Consider the following 17,178-nt stretch of genomic DNA (forward strand, 5'->3'; position numbering starts at 1 on the left):
AAACGCATAAACAGACTGAAAAAAGAAAAAAGTGTGGCAGTAAATAATAGATGGCTGTCATAAATGAACAAGTGAGTGAAAGTAGAAAAAAGAGGATTGCTGAGTTGGATGGATGCGCGGGGCTGCAGGGTTGGGACAGAGGTTGACGAGAAGCAGGGAAAGCGGGGGGGGGAGGGCACAGTAAAACAGCAGGGCATTGTGCCCGTACACCAGGCACTGGGAGACACACTCAAACACATTCACGCATTCACACACCGACACAGTCGTGCACAGAAGCGCGTGCTTCAGCCCACCGCCACACAGACACACTGGCATCTCGCAGGGCAGCCCCATCTCCAGTCCTGTCCTGGGTGTTGGAGCTGAGAGACAGAGAGCCTCCCCTGCTCTCTGGCCTTCCTGTTGACTGAACTAAATTCTCAGGGCTGTCATTCACAACTTCAGGCATTCACAGCTGAACTACAAAACCTACGGAGCTTCAGGCAAACCGTAAACTGTGGATCAGGAGCCGTGAAAGTTCAGCGACCTCTATTTCAGGTAAATATTCCTCATAATAACCATTTCATTAATATTGTTTGGACATTTAAACATTTTCCAAATGTCAGAAATGTCTTCACTATGACTTAAGAGCAAATTTATGCAATGTGCTTTGTTAGTTTGTTAGTTTTCAACACATGTATGTACTGGAAGTGGCTTTTCTTCCATTGTGTTATCTGCAAAACTTCCTAGGAATGAAATGGACATTTTAGTAATGAGATCTGGGAATATTCCGGGGCCCTCTGTTATTTTAATATGGTTTATCCACTGTCATCTGCACCAAACATCACAATAATCTTTCAGAATTATACTTACTGGAGTCAAAACTCAAACTAAATAACTGAACTAAATAGTAAAATGCATCCCATTGGTCCTCAATGTCCTGCTGCATATGTATCGATCTTGTTATGAATGGATCGTATAAACAGTATTAGTAAAATTGTAGCTGTAACAAACAGAAGACACAGGTTCTCCTGGCCCACTCTACAGGCTTTCATGAAAGCTGCTTGTGTTCCGAGACTCCTCATGTTTTTCTGAGATAATCCACCACCCGGCAAGGCGTAGCTCGACACCCACAGTCGTGTCAAAGAAAGCTATTCTCTGCGGTTCTCACTGGAATCCAACAGGCCTCCCAGCCTGATTCCAAATATTTATGATAACTATATGCTCCAATAGTCTTTTCATACTTTACTAATGTTATGCTAGTGGTTGTTGTGGTAAATAACAACAGCATGTGATGTAATATCCAGTGTGTCTCTGAGAGTTTTCTTGCACTGCTTGTTTGATTACTAAGAGAATAACCCGGCTGGTGTGACTATTTTATGTTTTGTTAATTTTAGGATATCAATCCACGTCAAACCCAAGCTGACCTCATCGACGTCATCATCCACAGACGGCGGAGTGGACCACGGCATTTCTAGCAACATAGACTGTCACATTTCTTTGTGGGACTATAAGGTTGGCCTGTGCAGAGACTAATATATCAGAGACAAGTCCATCTGTCTTTTGCCATGGCTACCACGGGCATGCAGTTGCTGGGTCTGATCCTTTCCCTCGTGGGCTGGGTGGGTGGGTTAATAGTTTGTGCCATCCCCCTGTGGCGGGTCACCGCCTTCATCGGTAACAACATAGTGACAGCTCAGATCATTTGGGAAGGCCTTTGGATGAATTGCATAGTGCAGAGCACAGGTGAGATCCAGTGTAAGGTGTACGATAGCTTGCTGGCTCTGCCCAGTGACATGCAGGCTGCCCGCGGCCTCACTGTGTTGTCCATCCTGCTCTGTGGCCTGGCTCTGGCTCTGGGGGTCCTAGGAGTCAAGTGCACTAAATGCATCGGCGTAAACAGCCTTAAAGCCCGCATTGCTCGCATTTCTGGCTCCCTTTTTGCCATCGCGGGGTTCCTTTACCTTGTGCCCGTCTGCTGGACTGCCCACTCCATCATCAGGGATTTCTATGATCCACATGTGGCAGCTCCACACAAGCGTGAGCTCGGCCCTGCCCTTTACATCGGTTGGGGGGCGTCAGCCTTGCTTCTAATTGGGGGGTCACTGCTCTATGCGGGATCAAGTCCTCCCGGAATCCCAGGCTCTCCCACTTTCAGCAGTGGAGAGAGCAGTCCACGCAGGGCACCTGCCACACAAGTCAAAGGTTATGTCTAAAATGTCTGAAGGCCTTCCACAAATCCACCCCAAATGATGTCAAACCTGTCTTTTCTCCTCTTGACATTGATTCATGTAATTCTTTTTTATTAAGTGTCACTTTTCTTTTGTTGTCTTGAGAAACGTCACAGGAGGCTGAAAACTGAACTTGTTTTATTATGTCATACCTGATACCCTTCAATAACATTCTTTCTCTGTCTGCCCGTTAAATACAATAAACGTTGTATCCTCTGTGGAGGAAAAATGGTGTGTGTTTACATTTGTACCATTACATATATTAAAGCTCCTCAAAATACTTGTTTTACAAGGAAAACCCTTTGAGTCATTTATGTAAACACTACGAGGGGTTCTGCTGAATGGAGAAGAACAATAGAACAATGGAGATGTGTGTGCATTAGCATGTGGTGCCATATTTTTCAGTGTGTGTGTGTTGTCCTGTCTTCCATCTCATTTTCCTTATCTGAGTTACTCTATACGGCAGGAACAAAGAAAAATACATGATCCTTTTTTCACTTCATAAAGATCCTGCTATTTCTTCTAATAAAATCACACATTGCTCCAGCAGATAACTGTATGATAACAAGCAAAAACCAGATTGAGCCTGAATCACTATCTGTCTTTGCATGTGTTCATGTAGTACAATTCCAAGCACCATCTTTATTCATGAGATATTATCCTTGTTCTTAAACCTGATTGATTGCACTGTAGGTGACTGTAAATATAATCGTAGTTGTGCGGGCATGCATTAATCTATCAGTTCCTTTGCTTTCTGTCTGTGACAGCAGAAGACAGAGCAACACAATGCCACTCTATAGAGCATTACAGCACCACAATAACAATAGCCACTAGTGTTCCAAGTGCCAGGTAGTGACTCACACATGACCTAAGTAGGCCTTTACCAGTGCTGGTAGAGTAATGATGTGAATACTGTAAGTCTGTGGTATTTTACTGTACGCTTACAAAGAGGACGACAGAGGGAGACGAGTGCACTAGTTACATTGTAAATAATGAATGGAGTGCTTCAAAGTGGCTTCGAGGTATGGTGTCAATGCAGTTCTTAACAATGACAGTAACAAAGAGTTAACACAGAAGTTGATTACATGAAAGTGAACTAATGAGTGTATCATTTACAAGGAGGCGATAACTGCACACGTCACTGATGCATTTGAGACTTTGGGCATCACTGATGTGTGTCCAGATCATCTCAGATCTGCTTTCTAGAGCTCTGGAGTTTCCTGAGTAAATACAAACACTGATAATTGTCTGTGAAGTCTTTTGGTGTGAATGCTGTAGTATGTGTGAAGTGGGGTATATTTCTTTTCTCTTTCCTTAGGCTGTAAAAATCAAGGGTACATGTGCAGAAAATGTGAAATAAAGACAAACAAACCAAAATGATATTGGGATTTAGTTGTTTCCAAAGTCAACATAACCTTAAAATAAATGTAGCCTAATGAATTGAAGAAAAAAGAAACGTTTTTCCTAAAGATATTTTCATAATCACATAAGTATGTTCAAGTTTTAACATAATTAAAAAACACTTTCTTAAAGTCAGATTCGATTCATTGTTCCTCCATTTATCCGATTCAAGTTCTGGCTGGCTGGAGCCCATCTGTCTTAGGTGCAGTCTGGACAGGTCACCAGTTCCACATAGGAAGGCCCCAGTTGGCCTGTGGATTTGAACCCAAGATGTTGCTGCTGTGATCATCACATCAGCAACATCACATCATCATCATCACCCTGCTGCCAAAGTCAGATTCCTACATGCAAACTTTTACTCAGATAAAAGGTATCAAGAAATAACTCACTGTTTGTCTGTGTTAGACAGTTACATGAAACTGGAGGATTTTGATCATGCTTTTAAGTGATTTGCTGCGTGTCAAAATGTCCTGGAGTGCAGAAAGATAATCATGAAAATCAAAACTGCCATGGGTGTTTAAATTTTTGGATGTTATTGTGCCTTGAGCACCAACTAATACACATCACTTTACACTTATGAAAGTTCAATTTGCTTTATCAAAGAGCCTAATTCTTCTTGTTCTTTTGGCTGCTTTCTTTAGCGAAGAATCTTCTCTTTTCCTTCTGCCTAGCATCTCCATATTCAGTATCCTTTGTCTTATATAGCCACTATCGGTCCTCTGCACATGTCTAAATCATGTCAGCCTTGTCTATAAACTGCTCAACATGAGCTGCCCTGTCAGTATTGCCTCAGAACCAGTACTGTAATTCCACCCTCACCTTAAACCAATCTGTCACTCCTACCACACATCTCATCAATGACTTGCTGATAACGCATATTTTTATTTAGATTTCTAAAGCGGCAATCATCGTGTCAAGGTTTCGCTTAACAATAAATCAATCAATCAATCAATCAATCAATAAATTCAATAAATTAAAAAAAAAATTAAAATGCACCTGTCATTGCGCATACCCGCCGCGAGAGGAAGACATTTCATGCGTGTCGCTGTTTCTGCGACGGAAGTGGGAAGTCAGAGGAGGCTGTACCTGATGTACAGCTGTGCTCCGTGGCTAACAGCTAACCTCCGTTGTGAAAGTATCGGGATCCGCTAATTAAATAAGTCATCTCGACAGCCACTCTGAGACTCTGAGTTTAACATGGGAAAAGGTGGAGGCACATTTGAGAGGCTTCTCGGTAAGTTAACAGCACATGCGTAAGTTGAGAGTAAAATAAGCAACTATAAGGCAGAGTGCGATGTTTTCCAGCGTATTGTTTTGACAGTCGATCGGGCTGTGGCTCCCAGGCCAGCTAGCTTTTTTTTTCCTAGCCTGCTAACAAATTCGCTGCTATTGTTCGAAGGCCAAGAAATGCTAAGAAGTTAGCTGAAGCGAGCAGTTTTAACTCAAAGTCTGGTCCAGTGTTATCGCCTTGCTTTTAGTTAAGCTAACCAAGGCTGTTGTTGTGTTCCTGTGCGTTTCATACACGGTAATATATGATTAGCTATTACTTCACACATTAACTACCCCATATCCAAGGAAACCAGGCGGACAAACACAACGCTGGTATTCGTGAGGCACTCTGTTGTCCTGAGTTTTGTTTTTAAAGACCACAACAGGTTGATTAGTTCGCTGACACCTGTCTATAATTAGCGACTGAGATACTTTGTGATCCACGTATCGACCTACGCTAACGTCAGATGGCTAATAGTTGTTTTTACTCCATGACTAATCATAGAAAACAAGGCGTCTCTGTCGTAGCATGTTTCAACAGTTACCTTGGTTTAAAACGAGTCCCAAGTGAATTTCCAGTTATGCAACAACAAGTTTCTTGGGCTACGAAAATGAGCAGGTTAACTAGCGAACCTGGATGAAAAATGTATACACCCAATAAATATCAAATCATTTTGTGAAGTGTCAAATGAATACGCAGCTGTGCATATTGATTACTATTAAACAATTTTTAGACATTTTAGGTCTCTTTAGTTCAGCTGGAGAGTTTTGCCTACTCTGCCAATGTAACCAGTAATAATTTGATATTTGAGGCCTAAATATCAAAGTGTTTGTATTAAAACCATCAAATAGGTTATAAATCGTGTGTTTGATTCTTCTCACCAGTGATGGAAATGGTTTCAGAATTTGAATCCATTAAATATAATTCCTGCCGAACCTATCGTTGCAGTCCCAACTTGTTTTTCTCAAGGATTCAAGGATTTTTATTCCATTTCAAACGTGTGTATTCACATGAGGTGAAACTAAATTTAGCACTCAGGTCCCCGTTTAACGCCAGCAACAATGAGAACATACAAGAGAACAATATACAGAAACAATGAAAAGAAAACATATTTATAGTGTCATAGAGAATGAATAATCATTTTTTAAGGGTATGGAGGATATTGCAAATACACAATTGGTGTCTTTGTTACGATTGGCTAGGAGAAGTAGACACAGAAGCAGTCTAAAAGCATGGTGGTTTTGCTCTTGATACTCTGTGGCCTCCTGCCTGAGGGGAGGGGAACAAACACTGCATGTGCTTGGTGAGTGGGATCTTTCAAGATAGAGGAGGCCCTTTTCCTGTATCTGCTGGCGTAAATGTCTGTAGTGATGGGGAGGCCCTCAGCAGAGGCGTTTTCTCTGCCGTCCTCAGGACACTTTCCCCCACAAATCTGCAGAATAAGTTTAAGACTGAACTAACAAGTTCCCTGTACTGCAACCTCCTGAAAAAGTGGAAGCGTTGGTGTCTGTGTCTTAACCAGGACGGAAATGTTGTGACACCAGATAGGGTTTTCAGTGAGATGTACACTAAAGCTGGAGACCACTTCCACAGTTGTTCTACTGATTTGCAGGGGCGGAAGCTAGTCTTTGTCCCTTCTAAAAAGCACACTCATCTCCTTTTTTTTCTTGAACTTGATGCAGAGATACTACACCTGCACCACCTCTGCAGTTGTTTACCCCCCTGCCTGTAGTCAGAATCGTTGTTGTTGAAGCATAAATTTTACCTGACTTTCAAAGTATAGAAGCAGAAAAAAAAAGTCTGAACTTATGATTTGCGAACAGGTCGTTTGTTGTGCTGAAAGTTGGATTAGGTTCCACTTGTATTTAGAAATGCAAATCAAGACCAGGTTTCATCTACTAAATGCATCGCAATCATATGCCAAACAGGATTATCGCTTCGTGCTATCAGTGCTTTCCTGTTTTCCCCACAGTTCCACAGGGCATAACAAATGTCAGACCCAGGACTGCTGCGCTTTGGCACACCTGAATCACATGCAAGGCTATTTTTTTTCTGACAGCTGAACTCACGGAAGCATCTGTAGCAATAAAATATTTTTAGTTATCCCTGCTGATAATGATATAATAAATAAGTAGATCTCTATGATATTAAGATTTGACACCTCAAACCTTTTGTGTAGTAATAGTTTGATATCATACAAAGATCGATCTGGAGTCCTACGTTAATAGCAGGAGTACAGATGTTTCTATAAAGCTTAAAGCATGTGGAAGAAGCATTTGTTCATGTGTAACTGCTGGTGCAGTTTTGTGGAGCAGCTGTTGTAGATGTCATTTGACAGACATGCATGTTAAAGCTTTCTGTACTCATGCAGATAAAGCCACCAGTCAACTGCTTCTGGAGACTGACTGGGAATCCATCCTGCAGATCTGTGATCTCATTCGACAGGGAGACACACAGTGAGCGATTCTGTCTTCTTCCCCTCTACAGTCACATCCTCCAGCAGCTGAAGATTTAATACAGCTTCGACTATTGTCTTCAATGTTTTTGAAATAAACATACTTGAGAGTTTGCTTATTGAATTTATGCCAATGATTCTCCATTAAGCAATATCTGTGTTTTTTGTCCTTGCAGAGCTAAATATGCCATTGGGGCCATTAAAAAGAAGCTGAATGACAAAAATCCACATGTGGCGATTTATGCACTTGAGGTAAGACGTTAGGAAAGTATACAATCAAAAATACAAAATATCTGTTGCCTGTAAACATAGTTTGATTTTTGCTTTGGTTGGTGTGTTCTCTTGCTTTGTCACCTAACTGTGGGCAAAAGTAGACTTGGCATCTTTTGCGTTGGGTTGTTGAGAATAATGCAGCCTCACCCTTCAGGTCTTGGAGTCAGTGGTGAAGAACTGTGGCCAGACGGTGCACGATGAGGTGGCGAGTAAGCAAACCATGGAGGAACTGAAGGAGCTACTTAAGGTGACATTCATTTTATCTACTCCCTGTCTGCTCAGTTCCCACCACACTCTTCTCAGTGTCATTCAGAGATTGTCTTCTTACTGTGAAGCTTAATTTGGTGGCAGAGGTCAGGCGGAGCAGTTGCTTTGGCTTAATCAATGAAGAGTTTAGTCTTTATTCAAACCGTAGTGAAAAACACCGGCTCCAGATTCCCAAAGGTGTACATGTTAGAGTGATGTTAAAGTGAGCAGCCACACAGTGGTCTGATATTAAAGTAGTTGATACTAAATGAACTTTTTAAATAACAGGTTTAGAGTCTTTACAGTGCTTCAATGATATATTTTGGCTGGAGGCTTTATAAGCTTTCCCCCTCTCCTATGACTGCTCACTCTTTCAGCTGACTGGATTACAGCATGAGCTAGCAATATTTGATTGGATCCTAACTGTATCATGTGACACAGGCTGTATACCTCATGCTGGTTTCAACTTCCTGGTGATGTCATTGCCTTGTGACAGGAGTCTTTTTTTTTTTTTTCAGATGAAAACAAGGGACTTCCCACCTCACAGTGTTGATGAATTCAGTGTGTTTTTTGACAGTAGAATACAGAAACAGGGAAAGTAGGCCTTTTTCTTTTTTGCTTTAATTGTGTGTAAATTCCTTGACTTCCAGAAACAGACGGAACCAAATGTCAGAAACAAGATCCTTTACCTGATCCAGGCCTGGGCTCACGCCTTCCGCAACGAACCCAAATATAAAGTGGTTCAAGACACCTATCAGATCATGAAAGTGGAAGGTAAGTTTGAACGAGCCGAGTGCTCTCATCTGAAATGAAACCAAAGGATCTCTGAAAGCTTACTGACCCAGAAAATGTTTTCTAACAGGCCACTTAAAACTGGGTGATACCAGTTCAGATGATTTGTAATGATAAAAACTGATTTTATTGATTCAAATTTCATTGTCAAAAGGTACATCAGCAGCTAGTAGTTATTGCCTCTTTGTGATTTTTTTTGTTTTTTTGTAGTTGTTGAAAAAAGATTTTCTGCTTTTGTTTGTCTGCAGGTCACGTTTTCCCCGAGTTCAAGGAGAGTGACGCCATGTTTGCTGCTGAGAGAGTAAGATGTTTTGTGTTTCTACTTTTACTGGTGTGTGAAGAGAGTTATGTTTTTGTGGCATGTGCCCCTTACATTGAGAAGTAGTTGAGTAATGTGATGTCTGCCTTGTTTATCCAGGCCCCTGACTGGGTTGACGCTGAGGAGTGCCACCGGTGCAGAGTCCAGTTTGGCGTTATGACAAGAAAGGTAGGCCGGGCCTGCTTGTAACTAGGCCACTTGGAGGTTTTATGGTTTCCTTCATTCATTTGATGCTGTGAGTGTGTGTCTGCGTGTATGCGGTACGTTCTCACGGCGCATGTGTGGAAATCAACCTCATTTTGCGTTCTGTGCTTTCCCAGCACCACTGTCGAGCCTGTGGTCAGATTTTCTGCGGCAAGTGTTCGTCTAAGTACTCCACCATTCCGAAGTTTGGGATCGAGAAGGAAGTGCGTGTGTGCGAGCCCTGCTTCGAGCTGCTTAACAAGTGAGTCCACAGATGTGGTGGTTAAAATGTTAGAATTAGTGTGAAAAACAGGCTGTGTGTAACATGGTGGCCCTGGATAGTACAAGTGTTTATGTCTCACAATTATCTAGGGTGCAACAGATTAAACACAATGAACACGTGACTGATTTTATTCAAGGTAAAAATGATATGTAGCTGTGATATGACTTGGAAAAAAGGATAGGTTAAATATGTGCAGCTGTGGTGCTGAGGTAAAATGCAGAGAATGTGTTAGGAGGGAAGCAAAAGAAAAGTGGGATAGTAGGGGAGATGAGTAAAGTAGACAAGAGTACTAGGAGGTTAGGGGTACAGCAGAGGTGGAAAAGGCTTAGAGTGAGCTGTATGTGAGGCTGGACGCTAAGGAACGAGAAAAGAATTTTTATCGACTTCCTAGGCAAAAAGATAAAGCTGGAAAGGATGTGCAGCACATTAAGTTGATTAAGGGTAGTGATGAAAATGTACTAATGAGTGAGAGTGTGTTTTGAGAAGTTGGAACAAATACCCTTAAAGAAAGACACGGAAAGACTTATGATGAAAAAATGGTATGTAGATATTTGAAGATAATGCCGGTTTTAAAAATAAACTATGTAAATGTATGCAAATTATGTCTGCAACTGTGTAACGCGTTCTGAGGCATGTTTGCACATGTTTGACAGCTGATATTGAAAGACTGCTGGTAACACTGGGTGAAACATGCTGTGTAGTCAACTGCTCCAAGCAGTCATTAAATTGTCTCACTCACAGCTGGTAAGTCACAGGACAATGCAGAAAGATTTTAGCTGGATGTGTCAAGCTAAAATCAGGAAGTACTTAGGATGCTGCAACATGAGTAGTTAAGTTTTTTTCTAAAAAGAAAAGAAATAGATGGATTGTGAAAACATGCAGACTATTTTGTGGGCCTGTCTAGTAAGTAAGTAAAGTTTATAAGGCTTTTCACAAGACACGTTGTCACAAAGTGCTGTGCAAACAGAATAATTATAATGAAATATGATAGAAATTAAAATAGTTAATAGCAATACAAAACCAGGCTCAAAATAAAATTGAGATGATTAATAAACAGTGTCAACAAGAATCTCAGCCGAAGGTCTTGTTTAATATGTTTTTAACTGATATCTATCAGAATGAACAGCTCAGAAAGCAGTTCAGTTTCCTTCTTTTGGCATCAGAAGAGAGTAAGAAAAGCGCTGGCTTTTAAAATGGACTGAAGCAAAGTGGAAAAGTGTTCTGTTGTCAGATGAATTGACATTTGAAATTCTTTTTGGAAAACATGAATATTATATCTTCTGGACTGAAGAGGAGGTGGTTTGCTATCAGCGGTTAGTTGCATTCTTGATGGTACTGGGGACATGGCAGCCTGCACATCTGGAAAGGCATTATCGGCACTGAAAGTTTTTAGAACAACATACGCTCCTATCCAAATGACGTCTTTTTCAGGGAAGACTTTGCAAGACAGTAGTTGAAGAATATGCCTGCACACTCCATACCTTTCACTGATTGAAAGCAGCAAAGAACACCTAGAATCCCACATCACACAGGAATTGGACAGCATTCCTTAAGAAAAATGTTTACGTCCAAAAGAAAATAATAAATAACTGTATTATAAAATAAGTTAACAAGCAAACAACATAAAACACCTTGTTTTATGTTGTAAATAACATTTTAATTTATGCCTTATAAATTAAAATGTTATTTACTTATTAGAAAACTTTCTTACATTAGTAGCAATAAAACAAGTTCTGACAGTATTATATTTCTTGTTTGAGGTAGTGCTAATGTGTATGTGTGTACACACACATGTGCTAGTGAATGAGTGAGTATGTGTGTGGGATCCTTTAAAAGAGCATGTGGCGGCTGCAATGAAGCAAAGTGAGCATATCAACAGTTGTGCTTTGAGGCCATTTTTCCTGCAGCAGAAAACAGACATTCTGATGATGATGATGATAATATTATTATAATGATGATAGTATATGTATGTGTATGTATATCTGTATTTTCACTATCTCCTCCATAATTTGGGGGGGGGGGGCAATCTGGACAAAATTTGTATGAACATCGTCGCACATACAACAATAAATAATGCTGAAGTAATTAGAGATGGCACCATACCACTTTTTTATGTCCGATACCGATATCATAAATTTGGATATCTGCCGATACCGGCAGATATAAAAGTCTTTTTTTTATATCTTGCTGCATTTTGTATAAGTTCATACTCAAGTTTTAAAAAACAAAACACTAAAGCTATTCTGTTATACCTGTATGCAAAAAATACACTGCACCCAAAATATTTCATAGTTCAGCAACACTTATCAGTCTAATAAACTTGAACCTACACGATCCTCCCTATTCTGGTATTTTAAAGAGTTCTTAGCAGAAATATTAAAGAACCTAACTAATAGGGTTGTCAGCTCCCAGCAAAAAAAAAAAAAATAGGGAACCACCCCCACCCTCCGCCTCGTGATGCTGGACAACTAGATCAACTAGAAGTAATAAATCAGACATTGGGATATTTCAGCTTCGACTTCAAGAAATCGTGATATACGTTTTTACTGTTCCCTGTTATTTATACACAGAACAAAGAGCTGATGAGCCAGATGTATTGATGATAAGGGTTGTTAACTGGGGAAAAATACTTAAACACAAATATAACAGAACTTTAGTGAATAAGAACGACAAACTAAAACAAAGGTGTGTACCATACTTGGAAGCATTGTTTGTCAGTATGTGTGTTTGGATGGAGATCCGAGTAACTTTAAAGTGTTTCCCATGATGTTTTGTTGTATTGTTCTCTCTTTGGAGTGCTACTGTTGTTTCAAGCAGCATGCTTGAAACACTGATTTACAAGGTTATTTGTCCTCCCTGATCCCTCTTCCTTAGCAGCCACCCCTCCCTCTCTCCTCCACTTAGGAAAGCTGAAGGAAAAGCCCCTTCCTCAGGCTCTGCTGAACTGCCACCTGAGTACCTGACCAGCCCACTGTCCCAGCAGTCACAGGTAATAATTTGTATATCTTTATATCTTTATATCAATCACTGTCTTTCTAGATTTTTTTGTTTTTGTTTTGTTACCTGTTAAATATAGGACTTAAATGATTTTCGAGTTATTATATTGGTGTTGTTTTTTTACATTTTAGACAGCTTTCTAGCCTTTTTGGAAAAAAGTTGCCAAAATTGTCACACTGGAAATAAATAGTCATGTACACCCCATCATTCATTAGCTTAAAGAACCAACTTTACCAGCAATCACTTGAAATCAGTGTTTTCTAGCTGACTTTAATTCCCATATTGCTGTGGAGGAAATTTGTCCCAATCTTTCCTACAGTGTTGCTTTGGTTCACTGAGATTTGCAGGCAGAGCTCTCTTAATGTAGTTCTACAGCATTTCAATCAAGCTGAATGTCTGGACTTTATTTGTGGTCATTATGAAACCTTTTAGTGTTTTCTTTTTCAGCTATTCTGTTGTAGATTTGTTGTAGTTTAGATGATCCAGTTGCAGCCAAGCTTTCGCTGTTGGACTCTCCTGCTATATATTTCTCCTGCTCTTCTTTCTCACCAGATGCCCCCCAAGAGAGATGAGGCTGCCCTGCAGGAGGAGGAGGAGCTGCAGCTGGCCATAGCCCTTTCTCAAAGTGAGGCTGAGGAGAAGGAGCGAATGGTGGGTTGCTAAGCTGAAATGCTCATTTTTGGGTATGGATGTGTTTGTTTTCAGCTAGTATATAGAATAAAAGCTGACACAGAGCTGAATGCTCAATTGCAGAGACATAAGAACTCGTACTCGATGTATCCCAAAACCGATCCCACCCCAGTGACTTCCTCAGCTCCTCCAGTCAGTACCCTCTACACTTCCCCTGTGGTAAGGCTGTTTCCAGCAAAATCACTTATACTCTACAAAAATGTTTTCATGATTTTAAAAGCATGTTTGAAAGATTTTTATTATTGTTAAACAAATTTTAAAATGCATTTTTTTTTTGATATATGAAACGCATTGCAGAACTCCTCTGCTCCATCAGCTGAAGATGTAGATCCTGAGGTACATGTGGTATATTGCTCTTCTCAAATGTTAACAGTATTGCTGATTAATGGAAATGCTACACCATGCTTTTAAAGCTAATAAGGAAATATGACATCATTCCAGCTGGCCCGTTACCTGAACAGAACATATTGGGAGAAAAAACAGGAAGAGGCTCGCAAGAGTCCCACCCCCTCAGCCCCTGCCCCTGTGACATTGGCTGAGCCACTTCCGGCAATCAGTCAGCCCGTGGAAAGTCACGTCCCTGTCCAGCCTGTCAACATAGTGGAGGTATGCTGAAGTTGTGAGCTCTAAAAAAACAAAATCAAACTAAACACAAATGAGCCCCTGCTCATGGTTTGCCCTGTTCATCCCCTCTTTCAGCAGCAGTACCAGAATGGCGAATCAGAGGAGAACCATGAGCAGTTTCTGAAGGCTCTGCAGAATGCTGTCACCACCTTCCTGAACCGCATGAAGAGCAACCACATGCGTGGGCGAAGCATCACTAACGACAGCGCCGTGCTCTCACTCTTCCAGTCCATCAACAACATGCACCCACAGCTTTTGGACATCCTCAACCAGCTAGATGAGAAGCGATGTAAGCGTTGGCCTTGTGTAGTTGTGTCCATGTTTATAGATTTCTCTCTCCCCGTGTCCAGGCTCTGAACTGTGATGATCTGTGTCTTGTCAGTGTATTATGAAGGGCTGCAGGACAAGCTAGCTCAGGTTCGTGATGCTCGGGCCGCTCTCAACGCACTCCGGGACGAACACAGAGAGAAACTGCGTCGCGCTGCAGAGGAAGCGGAAAGACAGAGGCAGATCCAGCTGGCACAAAAACTGGAGATCATGAGGCAGAAGAAACAGGTACTGAACTGAATCTGTTCAATGAGAGTTCAGATATAATAGGCCATTACCATGCTCACGGGTATTTCTTTGGACCGCAGGAGTACCTGGAGATGCAAAGACAGTTGGCCATTCAGCGCCTCCAGGAGCAGGAGAAAGAGAGACAGATGCGTTTGGAGCAGCAGAAGCACACCATCCAGATGAGGGCCCAGATGCCTGCTTTCTCTCTTCCCTATGCCCAGGTACACATTTTATACTCCATCTGGCCTCAGACTGAACTCAACCCAAGGATAATCTAGTCAGTAAATTCACTTGATATTGCAGAAACCAAATGTCTCAATAATAGCAGAAATATATGAACCTAAAGAATAAATTTCAGCTAATGAAACATTTTTTAGATTTCAGCGGGAGACTTTTTATGTTTTTGAACTTTTTTAAGTTCATTGTAATCTTTTGGTGAAATTTTAATGCTGTCTTTATTTGCTGTTATGTAGATGCAGTCTTTGCCCCCCAATGTCGCGGGAGGGGTGGTATACCAACCCGGTGCTCCGCCCAGCTACCCAGGCACTTTCAGCCCCGCTGGTTCTGTGGAGGGTTCACCTATGCACAACATCTATATGAATCAGCCAGGGCAGACTGCACCAGCACAGTACCAGGCTATGCCTGGTCCTACCACAGGTGAGGAGGTTCATAAGAAAAAGGATCAGCTGAAAAGACAAGAAATCTACCAACTTTGGTCATCTGGTGTTACAATTAGCGATATGATCTAAAATCTTAATCGTTCACTACAATGTTTTGTGTTTTTCCCCCCTTTCTTTCAGATCCCAATATGGTTAATGCATACATGTACCCGCCTCCAGGAACTAATGGGCAGCCCGCTCCTCCGCCTGGTCAGGCTCCACCCACAACTAGTCCACCCTACTCCACCTATCAGCCCACACCTACGCAGGGTTACCAGGTCTGACAAAGCTCCACTTAAATTTTCTGATTAATACATGAAATGCCACAAAAACGTTTAAAGATGAATGCATCTCACTGTTCTCTGTTTTGTGCAGAATGTGGCCTCTCAGGCGCAGAGTATGCCCCCCATGTCCCAGGCACCCCCCACTAACGGTATGGGTTATATGGGTTACCAGCCGTACAATATGCAGAACATGATTTCAGCATTGCCGGGACAGGACCCCAATATGCCCCCCCAACAGCAGTACATGCCAGGCCAGCAGCCCATGTATCAGCAGGTCAGTCGTGTATTTATATATTTGAAGACAGACTAAAAGTTCATTGGTTCAACTTTCATTCACCGTTAACGCATAAAAGCTTTCTTTATTTTTATCTTTGGTATTTTTATTTAGGTTATTTCAATGTCAATCCTGGCTAATCTTCCTATTTTTACTTGTGCATTCATGCTGCTAGGTTGCTCCCCCTGGTGGCCCCCCACAGCAGCAGCAACAGCCTCAGCAGCCGCAGCAGCAGGCTCCTCAAGCCGTGCCGGGCAGCGCAGAGGCACAGCTCATCTCCTTCGACTGAAGGGGCTCACGCTGCTGGGTCTAACACACTACAGCTCCTCTCCCTGTTTGGTCTCTTTCTTCCCTCTCTGGACTCTGAGGATACCCTCTGGAAACACACACATAATTCCCACTTTCCACCTCGCTGTGATTTTTGTGGCAACGTGAAATATTGTGATGATGTTGCAGAACTGTTGCTCTCCTTGCCTCTCCCCCGCTGAAGTATAAAAATCAGGAGGGGTAAAGCTGCAATGGGAAGCGCCATAACCAACAACCTTCACCCTCTTCCTCCTCCTTTCCAGCTGATATGTATGTAGTATCTCCTTATTAAATGAATAACTGAAGAGCAGAAATAGTCAGTGGTATTAAAGTTACAGAAAATATGACCATTTAGGAGATTTAAAAAAAAAAAGAGAGAGAGAAGAAGATGCAACCATCCTTTGTCTTACATTTTTCTAAATCCAAATTTGCATGTTGAAATTTCAGTTATTTTCTGGAATGGAAGCAAATTATTTCAACGTGTTTTAACAGTTTAAGAAGTGACTGAGAAACATCTGTATTCACTGATTAAGATGTTGTTGGTATGTCTGAAGAGTGACAGCACAGTCAGACACCTGGAAAAAATCTCACTAACGCATAAGCAGTAGTTTTCATATCATCCCTTCTCATAATTACAAATTAGACTAATTTTTTTAATTGGGGAGGGGGGGGGCATTTATTTGTTGTGTGCTGCTTCAACTGTGTGTTAATATAGTTTCAGAGACGATGCAGGGATTAGCACGTTATGGGAGAACTGTTTAGAAAATTAGCTGGGTGGTTGTTTCGTCTTCATCAATTATACTTAATTAACTAAATCATTAAAAATCCACAATTAGTAACAATAAAATATTCATACTAAAAGCAGTCCAGCAGTTCTAATAGCATTTTGCATCCCTTCTGTTAAAGCGACTGGTGTTGCCGAACATCAAGTGCCATCACAAAACAGAAGCATATGAACTTAACCTGTAATAAAGTGCAAGTTTCCTCCAGGAGTCCCAGCCTACATTCTGTTAGTTGTAATTTTCACATATACAGATGCCTGCATCGGGAGTACATGTGGGCACTCTTTCGAAAGTCTACTTGAGTATCCAGAAGTGAAGAAAAGCTTGCAGAGCAAACATGATGTGCTGCATGTATGTATCACACACCCGATCAATGGTTTCTGTAACTCTTCAGTTGGCGTCTGTGAACTTCTTTATTCCAACATACTGATCTGACTTTGAAGTAATTTTAAAATTATATTTAATAAATATCTGGTTCTTACTGTCCACGTGCCTCGACTTGTATTTTGTAACCACACACAGATGAGGGTTTTTTAAAAGCTTTTATTCAACTATATCCATTATCAGATTGCAGAATT

At 41.3% G+C, this 17,178-nt stretch overlaps 2 protein-coding genes across 7 annotated transcripts; both read left to right on the plus strand.

Annotated features, from left to right (window-relative positions):
* The first annotated feature begins 1,530 nt into the window (after positions 1-1,530).
* cldnk (claudin k) lies at positions 1,531-2,436 on the plus strand. Its single transcript, XM_035907945.2, has one exon. It carries the CDS (start codon positions 1,545-1,547, stop codon positions 2,190-2,192), a length of 648 nt encoding a protein of 215 aa, XP_035763838.1. The 5' UTR covers positions 1,531-1,544; the 3' UTR covers positions 2,193-2,436.
* Positions 2,437-4,667: 2,231 nt separating this feature from the next.
* hgs (hepatocyte growth factor-regulated tyrosine kinase substrate) lies at positions 4,668-17,086 on the plus strand. Of its 6 annotated transcripts, none has more exons than XM_035907936.2 (20): positions 4,668-4,842; positions 7,250-7,334; positions 7,510-7,585; positions 7,761-7,853; positions 8,503-8,626; positions 8,893-8,945; positions 9,063-9,131; positions 9,284-9,408; positions 12,304-12,418; positions 12,979-13,077; positions 13,180-13,275; positions 13,414-13,452; positions 13,558-13,722; positions 13,816-14,029; positions 14,123-14,295; positions 14,376-14,516; positions 14,769-14,952; positions 15,096-15,232; positions 15,330-15,512; positions 15,688-17,086. In XM_035907936.2, the coding sequence occupies exons 1-20, from the start codon at positions 4,806-4,808 to the stop codon at positions 15,799-15,801; spliced, it is 2,322 nt and encodes a 773-aa protein (XP_035763829.1). In that variant the 5' UTR covers positions 4,668-4,805; the 3' UTR covers positions 15,802-17,086. The 6 variants fall into 6 exon arrangements, with proteins under 6 accessions (XP_035763829.1, XP_035763830.1, XP_035763831.1 ...); XM_035907937.2 differs by having other exon boundaries at positions 13,819-14,029; XM_035907938.2 differs by having other exon boundaries at positions 12,307-12,418.
* The last annotated feature ends 92 nt before the right edge of the window (positions 17,087-17,178 follow it).

The sequence above is a fragment of the Neolamprologus brichardi genome, chromosome 4 (genome assembly GCF_056152115.1).
Source record: "Neolamprologus brichardi isolate AB-2024 chromosome 4, ASM5615211v1, whole genome shotgun sequence".
NCBI lineage: Eukaryota > Metazoa > Chordata > Actinopteri > Cichliformes > Cichlidae > Neolamprologus > Neolamprologus brichardi.

Excerpts from the sequence above, each read along its gene's own strand:
- cldnk (XM_035907945.2), top strand. The coding sequence starts at position 1,545 with ATGGCTACCACGGGCATGCAGTTGCTGGGTCTGATCCTTTCCCTCGTG.
- hgs (XM_035907936.2), top strand. The coding sequence starts at position 4,806 with ATGGGAAAAGGTGGAGGCACATTTGAGAGGCTTCTCG. Across the intron at positions 12,419-12,978 it reads CACTGTCCCAGCAGTCACAG|ATGCCCCCCAAGAGAGATGA; the intron begins GTAATAATTTGT and ends CTTTCTCACCAG. Across the intron at positions 13,276-13,413 it reads CCCTCTACACTTCCCCTGTG|AACTCCTCTGCTCCATCAGC; the intron begins GTAAGGCTGTTT and ends AACGCATTGCAG.